This window comes from Pyxicephalus adspersus, chromosome 6 (genome assembly GCF_032062135.1).
Source record: "Pyxicephalus adspersus chromosome 6, UCB_Pads_2.0, whole genome shotgun sequence".
Classification (NCBI taxonomy): domain Eukaryota; kingdom Metazoa; phylum Chordata; class Amphibia; order Anura; family Pyxicephalidae; genus Pyxicephalus; species Pyxicephalus adspersus.
Genome location: NC_092863.1, coordinates 80842161 through 80864496, shown reverse-complemented (window position 1 = coordinate 80864496; position 22336 = coordinate 80842161). Strand labels below are relative to the sequence as shown.

General features: G+C 38.0%; 1 protein-coding gene across 1 annotated transcript in view; it reads left to right on the top strand.

Annotated features, from left to right (window-relative positions):
• MAST4 (microtubule associated serine/threonine kinase family member 4) overlaps positions 1–22336 on the top strand; it is a 293670-nt gene that overhangs the window by 53069 nt on the left and 218265 nt on the right. The window contains exons 2-3 of the mRNA XM_072416332.1: positions 124–277; positions 13109–13233. Of these exons, the coding sequence (XP_072272433.1) occupies positions 124–277; positions 13109–13233 (279 nt within the window). The remainder of the gene's footprint in view (positions 1–123; positions 278–13108; positions 13234–22336) is intronic.

The following is a 22336-nucleotide window of genomic DNA, read 5'->3' as shown; positions in this document are numbered from 1 at the left end:
AGCCCACTGTTAACTGTGGTTTATACTATTTACTTTTGTATGTATTTGCATATGTTGTATATTTACCATGACTGGATAACTGGAACACCTTAGTAAGTATCCCGCTATTTTATGTTTCCTTAGCTTGACAACATCTTATCACCTCCGCCTATGCAGTTGCGGAAATGTAGCACCCCTGAGGTCTCTTTCAAGTCTGGCAAGACCGTTAAATACAAGAAGACACTTAATGAAGATGGTAGGCTTTTGAGAAGAGGAAGTCTTGGAGGAGCTTTAACTGGTAAGAGACCAAATAAAAGACATTATTGAGCAGTGCCATGATTTTGGTGTTTACTTTCTCTTTAGCTGGGTGGGAGGAAGCTGTAGCCAGGTGGTGAGCAACGCAGAACAATTTTAATGTTCCCAGATCTTTGTGGCATGGGTTTCTTGGTAACCCCTATAATAATGACTGCTTTCTACCACCACCTAGGATTTGATCCAACGTTCCAATGCCTGCCTTGCTATGCACTTTTCCCATTGTCTTTCTGTTATGCTGTCCAATTCCTTTTTTAATGTGACCCAGCTTCCTAGTGCCCCTTGTTTTGTATAAAGTGTCACTTTAGTAGTGTTACTGCTCCTAGTTCCTACTGGCAATTTCTAGGCCTGTGGTATCTCTTAATATTTTTCAGGCATTTTCAAGTGTTTTTTTTTTTTTTTTTTTAAACCAACAAGCGGTTCTATTGCAGTCTCAAAGAAGGCTGCAGTAGCATCTGAAAGGATGTGCAGCATTGCTGCTGTCTGCTACCACCTGAGAAAAAAATGAACCATGTGGTCCAAGGTTTATAGTTTTTTTGCAAGAAATTTCAAGCAGTTAAATCACTAATGTGAATCAAGCCTTATACAGTAACCCTACATCTTGGTAGACCAAGGCTCTCCTGTATGCAGCAAATAGTTAATGATCTATGTTGCAGCTCTGTGACTCCCTCTTAACATGATGATGAGGTGAGAGCTGGTATCTTGTCATTTCTGCTCAAAAGGTAGGGGGTAGAAAAAGTACAAAGTGTATATCTTCCCTCCCCTGCCAGTGGAGCTGGAAAGCTGCCTATTGGCTGAAGGCTCTCTTTACAAAGCCCAGCCTAAGCAGTTGTCTGATGATAGCCTGGTGGTTACTGGAAAGGGCTGGGTGGTACACCTGGCTAAAAGTGGCTTGGGGGAGGACACTAATATGGTGATTGTTTTAGTTTGATCGATTTAAAATGTAAACTGGCCATTTATGGAAAAATACCCATACTAGGGGGAAGCACCTTCTAGGATGTTTTGGATGGTTCTCTATGAATAAAAAACTGGTTACTTTGGGTGGCTGCTGCTTCTCATTAGTCAATGTCTGCTTGTTACTCACTTTGTTTTGGAAGGCCCCTTGCTACAGAGCCTCCTCATTCCTGGAGTTATATGCTGCGGCTGTTGTATTATGCTTTTATCACAGTGTGTCCCCTGTGTGCTGTGAGCCCAGCTGGAGCAGTTCTCTCGAAGTCTAATGATAAATGTGTTTGGAATGCTTAGAACAGGAAAATTTTTCTATTTAGGAATGTAACTTAAAAAAGAAAAAGTTCTAAAACTGTACTTGAATAAACTCCAAGTCATATTTATAAATGTGACATCCTACATTCACCGAATGTTCTTTTTAAGTAAATCCTCCTGGTGCATTTGTTGTAAATAATAGTGATTCTCTACCAGAAAATATTTGTTAAAGTCACATTTATTGACTGGGGATCAACAGTATATAGACAGTTATAGATTCTGCAGTCCCATTTTCTTTCCTTACTAACCCCAACACACACACACACACACACACGTAGTAAAGGTTTAAGAGAGAGGAGAAGATGAGTAGGCAAATGTGATAAGATGGGTTTGAAAGACTCTTAAATGAGCAGAAAGTATGAGCAAGCCAGTCAGGACATAAAAGACCATTCCAGAGAGTCGAGGCAGCTCTAGAAAAGCCTTGGAGCCATGCATGTCTCCAGGTTATAAGTGAGGAAGTCATTAGTAGGTCATTGGTGGATTGAAAAGAGCGGCTAGGTAAGTGGGACAATACCTGTGGAGGGATTTGAAGGCAAAGCACAGGAGCTTAAATTTGATTCAAAGTGAAATGGAAGCCAATGAAGAGAACTACAAACAGAGGCAGCAGAAGAGGAGCAGTGGGAAGGATGGATGAGTGTGGCTCCAGCGTGCATATTAGATTGTAGATAAGGTGAGCAGCTGTTCAAGATGGGCGTGATTTGATCTGGCTCTTCACCACCCGGGCAAGTTGTTAGATTCGCAACCGTTTCCAGGGAATATTTCGCACCGCAGCACTCAACCTCCACGCTTCTCACCCTCCCAGCGGCTCTGATGGATGAAACTTCCAGTGATGGGTTGGTACTTTCTCTGCCCAGAGCACAGACAGGCTCTGTGTGCAGGGATGCAGAACTACTGGAGAGGTTTAAACAAAGTCTGCAATCAAAACTTACACAGGCTACTGACAAGCTTTCTCTAAATTTCACCAAGGAAATAAGGGAGCTCGGTAACCGCTTACATGATTTGGAGTCCAGGATGAATGATGCCATTACAGTAATTGACTCACATGATCACGATATTTCAGCTGTTCAAACTGAATTACAATTTACTCTTAATAGGTTGGAAGATTTGGAAAATAGAAGGGTTAATGCAGAGATCAGAGGTTTACCGGAGTCTATTGCATTTGTTAGTGATCTGTTAAAAGATTTAATTCCTGACATGACTCCAGAAAGATTAGAATATGATCTGAATCATAGGGCCTTGGGCCCCAAAAAACCTCATGGTCCCCCGTGGGATGTGATTATCAAACCCACTTACTATAAGACCAAAGAGGCCATAAAGAAGGCAGCATGGAATAAGAAGGACCTTTCCTTTAAATCTTATGCCTATCAAATTTTCGCCTATTTGGCACTCCAAACTATACAGAAGTAGATGGCTCTGAAGCCATTTTTGACCACTTTTTCAAGAATTGGACATCAAATATAGATAGGGGGTTTCTTTTTAAGCTGTATTTTACCCATATGGGTCATATGTATTCAGTGATGAATCCGGATGAAAGTCAAGAACTCTTTCAACGTCTTAATCCATCAGTCCCAGGGATTCACTGAGCATGAAACGTTTCCCACCGCAAAAGCCACAACCAGCTAAACGTAACCACATGTTGGCTCGTGAAAAATTTACACTTTGCTTTTTGAACATCATATACTGTACCTCATACATGCTGTGGGTATAGAGATAATTTCTGGGAAGTTCTGGGAAAGTTGTTATAGTAACTAATTATTGGTTAGGAGTCATATTTCAGTCGCACTTTCTTTTTGTTTTATGTGTTCCTCCACTCTCACTTAAATGGTAGGGGGGTGCTAGATATTGTCTTGGGGCAAAGATAGGAGTTTTATATGTTCCTGTGTTATAATGTGTGATATACTGGAGGGATAATTTGGATCTAGTATTTCAATTTATCTGGTGCAAACTATTTCGTGCTGTAGAAGCCACACCTGCCCAGGTGTTTTGGATGCCTCACCTTTTTTAGGCAATGCTGGGTAGCATGCCTTGTACCTGTTTTTACAGGAATAGTCCAATATTTGGAACCAGTTGGCGTATGCCTTTTGTTTCTTTTTGTTTTTATTATATCTTTTTTTGGAGTTATTTTTTGTTGTTTTGCCCTTTACTTTGGTATGTCCTACATTATGGTATACATCTGTGGCGGCTGAAAAATCTGAGCTGCCTTTTAATATGTTCTGCTTTTGCACAATTTTTACAACATGACAAATATTATGATGAATGAAAAAAAGGATAATTGTTACACATAATGTACAAGGGTTTAACTCCCCTCAAGAAAAGAAGGCATTCATTTATTATGTGTCCTTATGGGTGAACATACTTTGTCTACAAAAGACTAGATTTTCACAATCTTCTAGGTCCTCATATTTCCATAGGAAGTACCCTCAGATCGACCAAGCCATTTTTCAAGAGAAGAAGCGAGGAGTACTAATAGCTTTCAATAAAAATATGCCCTTTACATGCAAGAACGAAATTGTGGACCCTACCGATCGCTACCTGATATTGCAAGGTTACCTATTTGATCTAGAAATCACTATTGTGAACTACCATGCCCTGAATGATCATCAGGTTCATTTTTTAAACATTTATTTGGGGTGATAGCTGCACACAAAACAAGTTACCCTCTTGGTGATGGGAGATACCAATCTTGTTTTGAATGGTAAACTAAATAGGTCATATACACCAACCCTGAGTCAATTGGGTACGGTTCTGTCCAATTCTCAAAAAAACTTATGGAGTTCCTGTCTGATCAACAACTGATTGATGTGTGGAGGGAATTTCTCCCCACTATGGAAGATTTTACTTAATATTCTCCCTATCACAAGAGCTTTACAAGGATTGATCATATTTTCTGTTCCACAGCAATTGCTACCTTGTGTAACCACTTCCAAAATCACGGTGACTCCTTGGTATGACGTTTTGCCAGTGCTATTGACATGTAATTCTTTAGTTTCTAAATCTTCAGAGTTTCACTGGTGGTTAAATGAGACTATGTTACATAGTAGGTTAAAAAAATACATAAGTCCATCAAGTTCAACCAGTAAGGAAATAAACATATCCCAGATATAAAACCCTATAATACATAACTGGTCCAGAGGAAGGCAAAAATAAAACCCTGGTACAATTTACTTCAACAGAGGAAAAAAATTCCTTCCTGATTCCTTGAGCCAATCGGATGTTCCCTGGATCATCAGTGTGTTATTTTTACTTTAAAGTCTTAATATCCAGTTATATTCTGCGCTTCTACAAAAACATCCAGCTTTTTCTTAAAGCAAGCTATAGTAGTTGCTGAAACTACTTCCTGAGGGAGCTGATTCCTCATTTTCACAGACCTTACAGTGAAGAATCCCTTCCTTATCCGAAGCTTAAGCTTCTTTTCCTCCAGACGCAAAGAGTGCCCTCTTGTTCTTTGTAATGATCCCAAAGTGAATAATGGGGAAGAGAGTTTTCTATATGGACCGTTTATATATTTATACAGGGGGATCATATCCCCTCTTAACGTCTCTTCTCAAGGGAGAATAAATTCAGTTCAGCTAATCTCTCCTCATAGCTGAGTTCCTCATATCCTATTATTAGTTTCCCTTTTCTGCACTATCTCCATTTCCACAATGCCCTTTTTGTGAACTGGTGCCCAAAACTGGGCTGCATATTCCAGATGTGGTCTGACCAATGCTTTGTACAGGGGCAGGATTATGTCTCAATCTCTGCCGTCTGTTTCTCTTTTAATACAAGAAAGTACTTTACTAGCTTTAGATATTGCAGCTTTGCATTGTATTCTGTTATTAAGTCCATGATCTACCAGAACCCCCAGATCCTTTTCCATTTCTGACTCCCCAAAATGTATTCACCCTAGACCAGTGATTTTCAACCACCGTGCCGTGAGAGATTTTCAGGTGTGCCATGGGAAATTATCCAATTTCAGTTAATTCGTCCGAAAATTATATTTTATTTACTGTAAATAATTTGTCTTCATTTGTCTATACCAGCAATGTATAGCGGTAGGCAGAACAAAGAAATACTCTTTCACTAGATGGCAGCCCGTAGCTAATTAACCTGTCTGTGACATTTTTGTTTAGTGGTGTTCCGTGGGAAATTTCTAATGTAAAATATGTGCTGTGACTTAAGAAAGGTTGGGAAATACTTCCCTAGACAGTATGAAGCATGCCTTTATCTATATTAAATGTCATTTGTCACTTGGCTGCCCAACAAAACAGTACATCCAGGTCTGCTTGTAGAATATAGACATCCTGTATGGACTTAATTCCATTACATAGTTTGGTGTCATCTGCAAACACAGAAATGGTTCTTTTAATCCTAAACTCTATATAATTTATAAAGATGTTAAAACGGTAAAGGTCCCAACACTGAACACTGGGGTACACCACTAATAACCTTAGACCATTCAGAGTATGAATCAATTAATACTACTCTCTGGATATGGTCTTTAAGTCAGTGTTCTATCCATTTACAGATTGACTTTTCTAAAACTTTTGACCCTAACTTGCATAATAACCATCTGTGGGGTACTGTGTCAAATGCTTTAGCAAAGTCCAAGTACACTATATCAACTGCTACTCCATTGTCTACCTGTTTACTTACTTCCTCTTAAAAAGAGAATAAATTTGACAACTTCGGTCTTTCTTGAAGCCATGCTATCACTTATAATATTTTCTAGCAGAAACTCCTCCTATTGGTTTTTTATCATAATCTCTAGGACCTTTCCAACTATGGACGGTAAACTAACTGGTCTGTAGTTATCTGGTAATGACTTTACTCCCTTTTTGAAGATAGGAACCACATTGGCCTTAACGCCAATCCATTGGTACCATGCCAGTGACTAAAGAGTCTCTAAAAGAAATACTGGCTTTGAAATAACTGAACTCATCTCTTTGAGGACACATGGATGTAATCCAGAGGGGTCCTGGTACAACCTTAATTTTACTTAATCATATCAATTTTGAGCCATTGTGATGGCCACTGTTTATGGCAGTGACATTGCTATCATAATTTGGGACTTGAGCACTGCAATTTTCTTTTGTGAACACAGAGCTAAAAAAATGTGTTTAGTAAATCCGACTTTTCTTTATCCCCAGTTACCAACCCAGAGACATCTTTTAAGGGGCCTACATTCTCAGATCTGATCTTTTTGCTATTAGTATGTTTAAAAAAAATTTGGGGGTTTGCCTTACTTTTCTTTGCAATCTGTCTTTCATTTTGACGGTTTGCACATTTTATCTCCTTTTTACATCTTTTGTTATATTCTTAATCGTTTTCAAATGATAAAGATGAGCCTTTATTTTTATATTTTGGAATGTCCTTTTCTTGTTACGGCTTTTTTAACATCAGCTGTGAGTCAAATAGGTTTTAATTTTAGCCTCTTAAACCTATTACCCATTGGAATATATTTTTCACTGTGCTTTTGTAGAATAGACTAGAAACATTTCCATTTCTGCTCTGTGTTCTTTGAGGACAATATTGTCTCCCAGTCCAAGTCACAGAGCGCTGCCCTTAATAATGGAAAATTTGCTCTCTTAAAATTAAATGTTTTTATCTTTACTGATTTTGCTTCCTGTATACAGCTTACATTAAATGAAATCATATTAAGGTCACTGCTACCCAGATTCGCTTTTATATGCACATTTGTTTTAAGCTCTGCATTGTTATAAGCTCTGCATGTAAAGAGCTAGGTGCAGCAGAGTATTATTTCTAGTCAGGGCATCTAGAAACTGTACCATAAAATGATCTTGTATTCACAAATTTTCTTTCTTTTGCTGTTGCTGTAGTGCCATTACTCCGGTCAATGTCAGGGTAGTTGAAATCTCCTATGATAAAAACATTTCCACTTTTTGCTGCTTTTTCTATCTGTGCTAGTAGTTGGTTTTCTATTTCTTTCTTAGCATTGGGGAAGGGGGGGGGGGGGGGGCCAGTAATTAGTTGTGCATTGTGCATCCCCACATTGAACTCCACCCATAATGCCTCACCCTCATCGCTTGTTCCATCAGCAATTTCTTCTTTCACATTCACTTAAAGATGACTTCTCACATACAGACACCACCACCCTTTTGATTGACTCTGTCTTTACGAAAGAGGGTATACCCAGGAATATTGACAGCCCAGTCATATGAAGAACAAAGCCAGGATTCAGCAATGCCAACTAAGTCATAATGCTCTTCACTCATTAAGGCTTCCAAATCCCCTATTTTGTTTGCCAGACTTCTAGTATTGGTGAACAGGCTCTTTAAACTATTGCTGTATTTACCAGCACTGTTTCCAAATCCTTTTGTTTTTCAGTACAAATAATACCACACAATTCAATGTTTGTGTGTAACATGGGAAGCTGCTTATATTTCCCCAAAACCCTCCCCCCAACTATCACCAATCCACCCTCCACTAGTGTCTGACCCCTGACTAACCTTTCTGCCACCTTATTTACCTGTCCCACTCCTCTCTGTTCTAGTTTAAATATCCCTCCACCATTCCCCTAAATATTTTCCCTAGCAAAGCAGAGACCCCCTTTCATTTTGGTGGAAACTATCTATAGCATATAGGTTGTACCCCAATGAAACATTAGCCCAGTGCTTTTTGAACCAAAACCCTTCCTTAGTACACCAGGACTTAAGCCATGCGTTTAGCTGTCTAGGCTGCCTCTGTGTTTCCTGATATGTTATCACACACAGAAACGGTGAGAGCACTGGAAGACCACTATACCCATTATTTTACAACCAATATTGACTCGGTGGAATTGTCAATAACACTATGGGATTGCCCGTAAGGCGACAGTCAGATGGTATTTCATACTGATGGCATCTCGACAGAAAGAAGCAAGAAATGAAAGAATTTTGGAGCTTCTTCTCTTGAACAACTGGAATCTGGATGGAAGGCCACACTTGATAAAAGGGTATATAAATTAGTCCAACAAACAAGAACAGAACTTAATCAATTACTAGGTAGTCAGGTGGAAAAGCGGGTTAGATGGACCAAACAAATGTTCTATGTTCAAGCGAACAAACCTGGGTTCATGATGGCTAAATTACTTAATGGTCTTCTTAATCTGGTTCTGCCTCTATTCGGTTACGGCAGCCAAATGGGTCTGTTACGGCAAACCCTTCCACCATAGTGGAGCTTTTTAAAGGGAATTTTGGCAAAATTATATGATTCTCCACCGGCTTTCCAAACTCCTCTAGTGGATGAATTATTTGCTGAATTAAATCTTCCCACTCTTTCTAGTGAGTTGGGAGATAAATTGGCAGCAGATATTACTATACCAGAAATTCTCGTAGCTGTTAAGTCGCTGAAAATTAACAAAACACCGGGGCCGGATGGCTATTTGGGACTTTAATATAAGAAATTTTAGGATCAGTTTGGACCTTATCAGGCAAATTTTTTTAATTACCTGAAATACCATCCACAAATTCCCCCTTTATTGCTATTAGCTCATGTGACAATGCTACCTAAACCGTGGAAAGATGAGTTAGATCCACATAATTATAGGCCCATCTCACTGCTTAATGTGGACATTAAGTTATTGACGGACATCTTGGCAACAAGATTAAATACATTTTTACCCTCCCTTATTAATAAGGATCAGGTGGGATTTGTACCAGGTAGGCACGCCCCTGACAGTATGAGAAAAATCATAGATTTACTCCATATCACCCACTCAAGGACATTCCAAGTATGCTACTAGCCTTGGACACATAAAGCATTTAATTTCCTTTAATGGTTTTATTTATTTGTATTCTTCCTAAGTGGGGTTTTCAACTGCAAATCATGACATGGTTATATGCTTTGTACTCCTCTCCACCAGCTAGAATACGTTATATGTCATACTACTTATCAGCATTTCCTGTTAGACGAGGTACACGATAAGAGTGCCCCGTCGCTGTTACTATTCATATTGGCTTTGGAGCCGTTAACCCAATTGATTAGCCCAGTTAATATTCATGAAATTGTAGTAGGTGGAGAGGAGTATAAAATGAATCTGTTTGCGGAGGACATCATGCTTACAATTTGTCAGACTAAGATTTCCCTGCCAAACTTGGTAACTGTTTTATCGAAATTTGCACAAGTATCAGGCCTAGTAATTATTGAGGCGAAATCTTTGGCCATGAATATTACACTCTCTTCATTGACTCTTGCTGGGATCCAAAGAGTATTCAAATTTATATGGTCCCCTCAATATCTGGATTATCTGGGCATTAAGCTTACAAGGTGGTATGACCAATTATATGAGGCCAGTTTTAAACAATTGTTTGCTAAACTTAAAGAGATGCTGTCTAGATTGACGAATTTACTAATATCTTGGATTGGAAGACCCAACTCGGTTAAGATCACAATCTTACCGAAATTGTTATATTTATTTAGGACGAATCCTGTTGCTGTTCCTTCTAAGGTATTACGGGGATTCCAAAAAAACGGTTATGCCCTTTATTTGGAATGGCAAAAAGCAACGGATACCCCAGAAAACTTTATTTGTCTTTAAAAATTTGGGAGGTTTAGGAGTTCCTAACCTTCTTAAATATTACCAGGCGAGTCATATTTCTCCAATATGCTCCTTGTATTCCAGATCATTGTGGGTCTAGATAGAATAACAGTGCTACTTTGGATTTCTTCTAAGCTTAGGCCACCCAGTATGATCCTGCATTTGAGCCATATCTTCCGCTGCTGGGATGGCATTGGATATTCCAGTAATTTAATGTCCTCCTTTTTACCTTTGCTTCCAATCCAAATTTACCCAACATTTATTCCAGGGTGGGAGTCACCGTCTGCATTTAATTGGTGGTCTGCTCATAACTTTTCCACTGTTTACTCTTTACCGGATAGATCAGGAGTAACAAGTTGGAATAGTATTAGCGAATCCCATGATGTTCCCGGGAAAGAATATTTTAGGTATCTACAGTTGCATCAATGGATCTAATCTCTAATTTATCATAAAGAACGTCTGCTAAAATTGTCATTGATGGCTGTTTCCAATATGGACCGTGACTTAAAGAGCAAAAAATCAGAAGAATGGATCTGAGCATGGTCTAAAACAGCCACCTGTTCCAGAAATATTACAACCCTTGAGTCAGCATTTAAAGTCATAATGAGATTGTATATGGTGCCTTCATGACTGAAACATTACAATAGATTCTGGAGCAGGATGGGTAAACGTTTGAATGGGTTTTTTCAAATATATATTCCCAAGGATCCATGGTTAGCCTTATTACATTACAGACCAGTACAACTTACCAGCAATCAATTCCAACTATGTAGTTAGGCCCATAAATATTTGGACAGAGACAACTTTTTTCTAATTTTGGTTCTGTACATTACCACAATTAATTGAAACAACTCAGATGCAGTTGAACTGCAGACTTTCAGCTTTAATTCAGTGGGTTTAACAAAAAGATTGCAATAAAATGTGAGGAACTAAAGCCTTTTTTTACACAATCGCCTAATTTCAGGGGGCTCAAAAGTAATTGGACAATTGCCTCAAAGGCTATTTCATAGGCTGGTGTGGGCAATTCCTTCGTTATGTCATTATCAATTAAGGCATTATCAATAAAAGGCAGTTGATTTGAGTGAATTTGATTGAGTAAAGTTGATTTTGCTGTGAATGGACAACATGCGGTCAAAGGAGCTCTCCATGCAGGTGAAACAAACAATCCTTAAGCTGCAAAAACAGAAAAAAACCCATCCAAGAAAATGCTACAATATTAGGAGTGGGAAAATCTACAGTTTGGTACATCATGAGAAAGAAACAAAGCACTGGTGAACTCAGCAACACCAAAAGACCTGGACTGGACGTCCATAGAAGACAACAGTGGTGAATGATCACAGAATCATTTCCATGGTGAAGAGAAACCCCTTTACAACAGCCAACCAAGTGAACAACACTCTCCAGGAAGTAGGCGTATCGATATCCAAGTCTACCATAAAGAGAAGACTGCATGAAAGTAAATACAGAGGGTGCACTGCATGTTGCAAGCCACTCATAAGCCTCAAGAATAGAAAGGCTGGATTGGACTTTGCTCAAAAACATCTAAAAAAGATCTAAAAAATCTGGAAAAACATTATTTGGACAGATGAAACCAAGATCAACCTTTACCAGAATGATGGCAGGAAAAAAGTATGGAGAAGGCGTGGAACAGCTCATGATCCAAAGCATAGCACATCATCTGTAAAACATGGCAGAGGCAGTGTGATGGCTTGGGCGTGCATGGCTGCCAGTGGCACTGGGACACTAGTGTTTATCCATGATGTGACATGGGACAGAAGCAGCTGAATGAATTCTGAGGTGTTCGGAGACATACTGTGTGCTTAAATCCAGCTAAATGCAGTCACAGTGATTGGGAGGCGTTTCATATTACAGATGGACAATGACCCAAAACATACAGCCAAAGCAACCCAGGAGTTTATTAAAGCAAAGAAGTGGTATATTCCTGAATGGCCAAATCGGTCACCTGATCTGAACCCAATTGAGCATGCATTTCACTTGTTGAAGACTAAACTTTGACTAAGCAGGTAATAGCTAGTAGTTGGAGAATTCAACTATTACTGTTTCATGAGGTGAAACTCAGAATGGATAATATGCTGGTTAATGAGAAAGTAACAAGTTCTCTTACTGATTCCTATCAAAGATTTCTGTGAGTATGGGAACCCTAGCTGCCATATCCTTGTCGTCTTTGACTAGCTGGTAATATTGAATTCATAACGAAAGTGGAGATTTTTCACAATTTCTATTATTTTAACTGATGTTGGATATACCATTGTTTTTCTGTTATTTGGTTCTGTTTTCTCAGGCAAATTTTTTTTTTTTTTTTGTTTTGTTAACCAAGGGCACAAAGAAATTGCACTTCAACAACAATATTTGTATATGCTGGTTAAGTACAGGAAGTTGTATTGAAATTTTCTTTGTTCTGGATTTGGAAGAATCAACACTGTATAAGCTGCACTGTTTGTTTATGGATTCTGTTCTGAAACTGTTATTTCAATATTGTAAGTTTTTTGTATTTTTTTTTTGGTTTACAAAAATGAAAATTAATAAAAAATTATAAAAATTACAATTATTAAAAATTATTGTAGGAGAGAGAGACGGGTTAATGGAATACCAGAGAGAAGGATAGTACAGTAGTCCAGACAAGAGGTAAAACCATGTACATGCAGTTTTGTGGTTCCTGAGGACAGGTTGGAGAGTGTATTTTGTAGATGTTGTGTAGGTAACAGGATTGTTCTGAATGGGGGGGGGGGGGCGTGATAGGACAGAATCAAGGGTCACGCCAAGGCAACGTTCTTTGGGGTGGTGAATAACATTGTTATTAACAGAAGGATGTCGGGTGGAGTTTTTGACTCGGGGGGGGGGGGGGGTGAGTTTGAGAAACCTGTAAAAACGTTATATTCTTATATTTACTGTGGTTGGGTAAGTACAACACCATAATAACTATCCCACTATAACTATACACTTTAAAGCAGGTCTGTTTTATTCCAGAATTCTGGAACCAACATATTCACTATATTTCTATGATTTGTTTCATAGGGCGTTACTTACTGCCTCCTGGTACTCCTCAGCAAACTTGGCAAGCATCAACTGAAACCTCAAATCTTGTGCGAATGCGGAGCCAAGCCCTTGGACAGTCGGCCCCTTCTCTAACTGCCAGCTTGGTAAGAAACCTGATTTTGAAGTGCTGGAAATTCTGTAGCTGGGACAGAAATGGAAATCAATTCCTTACATAATTCCCTAGCTTTACCTATTCTACTAAGGTATTTTTTTTCGGTCTGTGTTGCTGATAATTTTCTGTCACTTCCCATCGGATAAAAGTTATCAGCAAGAAATTACAGTTATTATAAAATGGAACCCCAAATCCCATTTAAAACTTGATATAGGTTCTAACCCTTCCCCAAGTAAAAAGTTGTGGCTGGCAATAAACTCAAATTTCATGTCAATTTCAAATTTGAGGATGTATAACATGGAGATCCAAGGTAACTAGTTAAAAAAAAATGTTTTTGGCAGATTAGGGACAGTCACACAGACATCTGAATGTGCTGTCAATTTTAGTTCTACTAAATTATGTACATTGAAATTGTTAACAACAAATAAGGAACTCAACAGACTGCTAAGTAATTTTAAAAGGTAACATTTCCTTGAAATAATGCATCCCTACTTGTAATACGTTACCAGGCTGAATGTATGATTCATATAAATGTAAACGTGTCCATTTTCCAGGACTGTCATTTTGTTAAGTGTGCATGCATTTGCAGTAAATTATCCAGAAATGAAAATGTGTTTGTTTCAGTTCTCATAAAGTTTTTAGATTTATGCAAATATCTTGGGAGCAGAGAAGCTTTCTCCTAATGAAGGTTGGCATCGTGTTGTACCATCATTTTATAAGACTAGGCGTTTATAATTAAAAAGGAAGATGCCGCAATACAGAAACTTCACTTAGTTAAAATATAAATAAGCTGTAGAAATATTCTCCGCAGCATATAATGGAATAAGGAATGGGGTATGAACTTAGGTCAGTATTTCTTTTATGCATTAAAATTCAGCTGTAGTGAAATGATTTCTGGGCATAATGGTGTCTGCACATACGGTTGATGATTTCTAGGAGCCACCAAATTTGTGCAAATACAGTTTTTAAAATCTACAACAGACCTATCTAAAGGCCAACCATATTGGTCCATGATGGGCATATAATTGATTGCATTTTGCATTATGCCCATGAAGTCAAGATTTTATTCCTTCTAGGACCTTTCAGAAAACCTGCATGTACGTGTGGTCGTCTCCGCATACTTTGTATACTCTGGTCAACCTATGTTATGTGAGGTGACTACAGATTGTATTTACTGCCAGCATCGTATATACTAGGTGCATGACCAAGCTGAGCTTCTTATAACTGCCAGGTTGGATCATTGCATAGCACTAAAAGGTAAGAATGATGGTCATTTCTTGTTTTCTTGTAATATTGAGATTAGAACACATTCCTGAGTTTATACCAAAGCATTACTGCTTTGACATAGACATGCCTACATACGGATTTCCTGTGGTTGTAAAACTATTTATTACCCATTTGTGTTTTGGAAAACATTATTGTATACCTCTAATAAGACAGCTGATTAAACACCTACCTTTTTTGGTACTTAGCATTAATAGTAATCACAGGTAATGACAGACATTTAAAGGGCTTGCATGGACCTAATTATGATCATGTGCTCACTGTACACTTAGACAACACAACAAAGTTCAGTTTCAACCAGTCAAAGTCACTTAGTAGCAATGTTACAAATATTTAGGTCCTCCTAGATCCAAGTTCTCTTACAATGTTAAAGTAATTCCTTATATTGGTGTTCAGTGAAAAAACGCCCTTTGCATTACTGGTCTGTGAACATTTGCCTTCTTACATAGGTGTATAATGTAGTGGTTCCAACTTAAATGGGGGGAAAAAAGACACTCCAAGTCAGTGGGAAAATACTCTTCTTCTCCATACATACCGCTAAAAAGATAATTTTGGCAGCAATCTCTGGACGAACCATGTGTTTTTTTCCACTTTTTATTTGTATTTCCTTTAACAAGCCTAGAATATACCAATGGGAGGCCATGTTAATGCTATTGGTACTTCAGTGTCTTTCTGAAAGTGGGATGGTGAATAATAAAGGATCCTGATCTGATCTTTCTCATGGTGAAAGCCGTTGGAGGAAACCGAGGTGTATACTGTAGAAACCGCATAATTGTATATTAGTCAGTTGTTTTCTTTCGAATGCTCTTCTACCTCTTAGTATTGTAAATTAGCACCAATGCCTTTATTCTGCTCTTTTCTGGAGACAATTTTTTTTACCTTTTTTGTTGTTTTTTGTAAGTAAAATTTACAGAATTGACTAGGGCAGTTCCATCTGACAGTTAACATTTGTGATGCTCCAAAGATGATAGTGATTTTTTGTTATTACTTATGCAAGAGCTGGTTTGTTAAGTATTTTATTACCTTGCCCTTTGTTAATTGGAAAATATATCCCAATGTAATCTCATTGTGATATGTACACTGTGGTGTATTTTACCTTTTTATCTCCTATGGTGATAGGAAGGATATGAGCTGTTTGTGTATTTGTTCAGGGATTAACATGGTTCCAGTCATTTGGCTAGCGCTGCTTCGATAATTCTCAGAAGAATATAGCAGTAAGCACAGTGTTCCATCAGAGAAATGCCTTTTATCTGTGGAAAAGCAGTTTACAATTCCTCACTTGCAGAAATACAGCTCATTATTTTGCATCCTTGCAAGATGTGCTGATTATTCAGAGTGCACTATTCATCTGATGATACAAATGTTATGGAGAAGCCTTTTAAACGCTGCATAACATTAGTTTTTAAGCTTTGCGCAGTGAATGTATGCCGTGTCGCAGTGGAGGTGATGCACTTTGCATAAGACCATTTTGCTGGTTGTTATTTTATAATGCATATGACCTTTCTGCAAAGAAAAACTTTACCTTTGTCGTATTGGGGAAGACATTGAAGTTGAATGCAAACCAATCCTATTTGAAGTCCATTTTAATGCAAAGAAAATATTGACATTACCTGGAGGGTCTCTCAATATTGGCATATTTGTTGAAACTGTGGTTTTGTACAATCTTTAAAGAAATGATCCTGTCTCATACCTAGTCAATTGAAACGTGACACCTGATGAAAAATAGGTTATTTTCTGTGAAAACCATCAATAGGTCCAAATTTACATACAAAGATGCTCTCCAGTCCAAAAAAAAATGTACCTTATGTCTCCTTAGGCTTGTTTAGATTGTCGACGGTAACGGTGGTTCCCATGCGTTTATTGCAGTTCTTAAGGAAGTGCTTGAACAGACTACAGCAGGCAGTACTAAACTGCTCATTACTGCCCCTATTCATTCTTTCTGGCCACTATGTAGGAGACATTCGCCCCTCAGACAGTTCAGGGGTACAAGGAATTGGTCACCACAGCCTCTCCACCTCTCCGCCTAGTCATTAGGAAACCCAGTTTACCCACCCATTTTTTCAGATAATAATCATCCTGCTATCTGTGTTATTTGCCTGTCCCAACATCTCATTTAAAACAAATAAAAAAAAAAAAAAAGCCAATAATATGGAATTGATTGCTCTTTGTGGCCATAACAACCTTCACTCTGGACTTTCCAGAGTGGACTTTTCCAATATTTTTTCCAATATTTCCACTCTGGACTTTTCCAATATTTTAGCAATTCAGAAAATGTGTACATTCAGCCAAAAGAGCATTTGTGAGGTCAGGTACTAAGGAAATAAAATGGTTTGCAGTCAGGCTTCCAATTCCTAAAGCTGTTCAATAAAGTTGAGGTCAAGGCACTGTACAGACCATTCATTTTCCTCTATACCATACTCATAAAACCCTTGTCTTGATGGAGCTTTGTGCACAGCCATTCTTTAACAGTTAAGGGCGGCCTTCCCCAAACTTTTTTTTACAAGGTAAGAAGCATACAAGTGCCCAAAGATGTCTTTGTATGCTTTAGCATTAACAGTGCCCTTTACTCAACAATAAAGGGGGGGATTCTTTTGGCCGTATAGTGTAACTAGATTCTTAATGGAAAGAGGATACAATGGCTCAGGTTTTTGTGACAACATGCCGTAGTCTCATTCAGAAGCATTGTAAAAAGCCAGCTAGTTCTGGCTAAAATCAATTGTATAAAACCCACCATAAAGAAAACGTCAGAGGCTTTTATGAATTTAGAAGGGCAGCAGTGATTACTGGATTGCATGAACAATTCACAGATTGATGTTTACTAGTTACAAATCCAAAAATGCTCTTAGTTCCCCATTAAAGGATTTGTGCATGAACATCGGTAAACCGTTCCTTTATGCATCTGTTGCCAGCTCTACACTAAGAATTGTTGGCTTATTGCTCAGATAAAGACCAATGTGATACATATTCAGCTTGAAATCTCCACTATGGATGTTAGGATTAGTGTTTCACATCTATGTATAATGGTTTTGGTATTGTGTGTGGACCACTAGACTGTGTCTTGTTAGTGTCTCCTACTCTTACACTAAATATTACAGTAAGGTAACACAGTGGGTGTTAGTACATGCCTCATTGCCCTCAGATTTGGTTTCAGAGTAGATAAGAAAAAAAGGAGCAGGCTGGTTTAAAGACTTGTTAAAGAATTTGTTTGCAGTACTGTTGTAGTCCTGTTCTCACAGGGTTTGTAGGTGGAAGACAGGGAGCAGCGTTGGGAATAGGTTGCCTAAACAGATTTAAAATTCAGCTTTTGCAGAGGGTTAAAAAAATTACTGGGTTACTGCAGAGGGTTAAAAAATACTGTGGTGCTTAGAATTAATCAAAGTAGAATTCAAATTAAAAAAAATTAAGAATTCTGGAAGTTTTTTTATTGCAATAGGGTTAGGTGATGGCCCATCTGCAGCAAAAAAAAGTACCTGCCTGGTTGCAATGTTTTAAATACATTCTTTGTCGTGGATGCCGCCATCCTTATCCTGTTTTCTTCTGGTTGTCAAATCTTTGGCTATCCTAAAAAGGGCAGGCTGGATAACATAACCTGTCCTTCCTGCAATAAAATTCCTAACTGTTTAATTTTAAATTCATTTTTAAAAACATTTTATTTAAATATCTTTGTGTATAACTTTTTGGCAGCTTTGGTTAAAAATTGCCGTTGCCTGATATATTTTTGAAGGCACAAACAGTCATTTTACTGCTCTGTTAACTGTATTTCCTTCATAAGATCCCCACCGGGCTGTCACACCAGGCTTCGCATTCAGCATACTATGGTTACTAACACTGCTAGATCTAATAGGTAGGGATGAGTGAGCGAAATTTGTAATTTCGATCTTGCGGTGAATGGGGCCTTTCGCCACAAGGTCGTGTTCTTGCCGAACGAATTGTCCGGGTTCGCACAGTCACTGGGCTGTACTTATCAATGATAAGTGCAGCCCAGTGACCGTGGGAACTGAACTCAGATGAACTCTCAATGGAGAATCTCCATTGAGAGTTCATCTGACTTCGCCTGCAGTCACGGCTGATTGGAGACTCATCCATCCTTCCCACTGCTCCTCTTCCGCTGCATCTCTTTGCAGATCTCTACACTGGCTTCCATTTCACCTTAGAATCAAATTCAAGCTATTCCCCCACCTACTAGATTGTAAGCTCTTCGGGGCAGGGTCCTCTCCTCCTGTATCACTGTCTGTATTAGTCTGTCATTTGCAACCCCAATTTAATGTACAGTGCTGTGTAATATGTTGGCGCTATATAAATCCTGTTTATTAATAATAACAATAATACTAATAATAAGTGTGACCGCAGGGTTCCCACGGTCACTGGGCTGTACTTATCAATGATTATCAATGATACTTATCAATGGAATTTGCGAAATCGGTTCACTGAAATTTCGTGGACCCATCGGAAGTTTGAGGAAATTTTCACAAGACTGTCAGAGGCATTCTCGCTTATCCCTACTAATAAGCAAAGGAACATTTCATACAAGTTCACATTAACTGAACATGTGCCTGTTAGGAAAAGATCTAAGCAGAGTTGCTGATTCCTCTGTTGGGTTTAAGTGTTGAAATTACAAATTCAGTTGATGGATTCCTCAACAGTTTTGGATTTGGAGTACATTCAGATCCACGATCATTACTCAGTCTGATCTGGCGAGCAGTAATTTAGAACGGTGTGTTTTCACAAATATCTAGAAAATTGTGAGTTCTCCTTGTCCTGTGTCTGTACCTGTCTGTTATTTGCAACCCCTATTTAATGTACAGCGCTGTGTAATAAATACTTTTTATTATTACTGTTATTACTTTTTTATTAATAATAATGTTAATAATGATAAAATTACTGTTTATATGAAATTCCTTGCTTTCTTTGTTACTGAGCTAGAATCACAATGACAATGAGAAAATACCAGCCACCAACAATTTGTCCGGTTCCCAGTACTTGTTCCTCTTAGCTAGGTCTTGCTAAACTTAATCCACCCAGATGGATTCTATTTCAATCCATAATCAGTGCCCATTCCATCTGTGGTGGTTGGTTTTTGGTTGCTTGTGGTCACCTGGTGTTTATCTCTGTGATGTTGTTTTGTGCAATTATGTCATCTAGTATCCCACGATTACTATTTGTATACTTCTTCAGGTACACTTTTAGGCATACAGACTCTACATTAACCAATATCCTCTAAAGAAGCAGAAACTTAACAATCAAAAGGAACATACTCAACATGGTCATTCTAAATATATTTGTATTGAGTGTGTATTTTTCCAACTTTTTTTTAAATTGGTGTAGCGAAAGATGTTGATGTTAAATTATAAAAAGCTTTTTCATTTTACCTGTTGTCAAGAAAGGCTTTATTTTGTTAACCTTATTGTGCATGAGGAGGATTATTCCCATTCTACTGAGAAAGTATATTAAAGTCAAATTTTAATATTAAACAGTATTTGTATAGCACCAGCATATTATGCAGTGCTGTACATTAAAGCCATTGGATCCGCATAACAGCCGGTTGGCTGCCAGTTCAATCAATTGGGAAAAGTCAGTCTTCCTAAACATTTTTTTGTTTGGTTTTTTATATTTAAGTTGTGCAGTTTTTATTGAGGTTCAGACTCCATACAACACGATCTGTACTCTACACTGCTCATCTGTGATAGTAAATGTATTCTGTGAGATTGTGTCTGAATCAGGTGGCATTTCATATATGCACTACCCTGGCAGCCTGGTAAATGCTGTATGTGCTCTGCTTTCACTTTGTGATATTATGTGCTTGTATTGCAACTGAGGAAAAAAAGAGCAAGCATGTAAATAACTTTCACTGTGTTTGCTTTTCAACCAACCATTTGATATATTTACTAGTTACTATTAAAATTAATCTCGTTCACCTCCCATATATTATGTTTAGCAAGCCTATTACGATGCAAGCTTTTAGTCCCTCGGCGGGAAACCTCAGCACATAATCATGCATTTTAATTCAAATTTTCCTTTTCTATGAATCTCTCTCATGTTTTCATTACATGTTTTAGTCTTTGCATCTTTTTGTGTCATGAATATGAGAAAGGAATGTATGCTGTTCATTTAACAGAACTTATTGTCCAACCGTTTAAGTTCCTTTGCATACTAAGAGCGGAAAATACAGACATCGGAAAACTGGCAAAGTACCTAGGGATTCATTTATATGAATAAGAAATATGCAAAGAACTGGGGTATTGTTAATAATGACTAATTGGATTCTTTACTTCTAAAACCTGCAATTCAAAGATGACAATTGGAGGAAGTTAAGCCAGCATGCAGCTCTCCCTATTAGCAATATGGAATCAACTGTTTCAGATACATTGCCTTTCTTTATTCTGTGTCATATGGCTGACTATATCAATACTGTCATAATAAAATTCAAGCTTGTCTGATTTTATTTGCTGTCAGCTAGAAATATTATTATTGATGAATCCCGTTTTTGAATGAGTGCAGAGAGGGGATACAATATGATATATGTGTAAAACTGTCTGTTACATAATATAGATTAATCCAGGCTCTGGAATTAGATAGAGATGCATACATTGATGATTGATTTATATTTCATTAAGATGATCACATGACCTGCCAACGTCCCTGAGCAAATCTATCTATGGATTTCTAACAAATGATTGAAAGCATTGCTCTTTTTCTATGTGCACAGAAAATGGCATTTTTATAGCATGCAGTTTAAAAAGAATTCACTCTAATTGCAAATTACTGACAAAACATATCCGTAAAATGAAATACTCTCCTAATAAAGTATCCGTGGCAGATGCAGTGAATTTGCCTTTTGCTGCTAATGCAACCATTGGTTCCAAATGTTACAGTGAATCATATTAATACTAAAGTGTGTTTATACTTTCACCTGCGAAATATCTGTATGCTGATATAGAAAACAATATGCCATACAGGTGCTGGAGACAGCAAGGACATTGTATGGCATGGAATAATAATCAGGATGCAGACATTTCATGAATATCCCCACTAGGTGGCAGAAGTCAGGTACTTCACTGATATTTAGATTTTTAGATGAGAAGAAACTGGGATAAAGTCAGTGAGTTACTAATTTGCAGAACAAAAATTACTTGCAGCATGTGAGAAAGGAAAACTTTGAACTCTGTAGCCCTAAACACAGTATATATAGGCTTCCAAATTTTCACATTCTTTATGCTCACCCCCAGACATAGTTGTTTCTTCTGCCATTGCAGCAAGATAAATGTTGTCTTTCAGCATCTGGCTTATGTAATAGGTAATGGGATTTGAGCTCCAGGTAAGCAGCTAATCACAAAAATGAAATACATACTATATGTGTTATAACTGCTAAAGGAGTTGCAATTTTGTTCAGCCAGTGCTGAGATTCACATAGCAAAGTAAGATTGGTGACTTATGTACTGCGGTTAAACAATACAGCTTGGTCGTCTTGGTCGACCCTGTTCTTAGTTTGTGCCTCGACAATAGGGGGCCTGCAGGAGACTGATGAGGTCATCTCTCTATTCCTTTACTGTCAGCATTTTCTGTTATGTACATGCAGCAAAGATTGATTTGCACACAGCACTGACCTCCCCTCTCCCCCCTTTATCCTGGCCAAATTTCCTCTGTGCAGGGGGTTGCATGAGCAGAATAACAAGTAAGGATTTGGGTACCTATACTAGTTTCATTTACAAATAAATGTAAAATTTTGTATCAGTAACTACATCAAATTGTGTTAGTATTACCCATTTAAGAACTTAGGAGACACCTGATGCTGATCCTTCAATCTTTGCCAG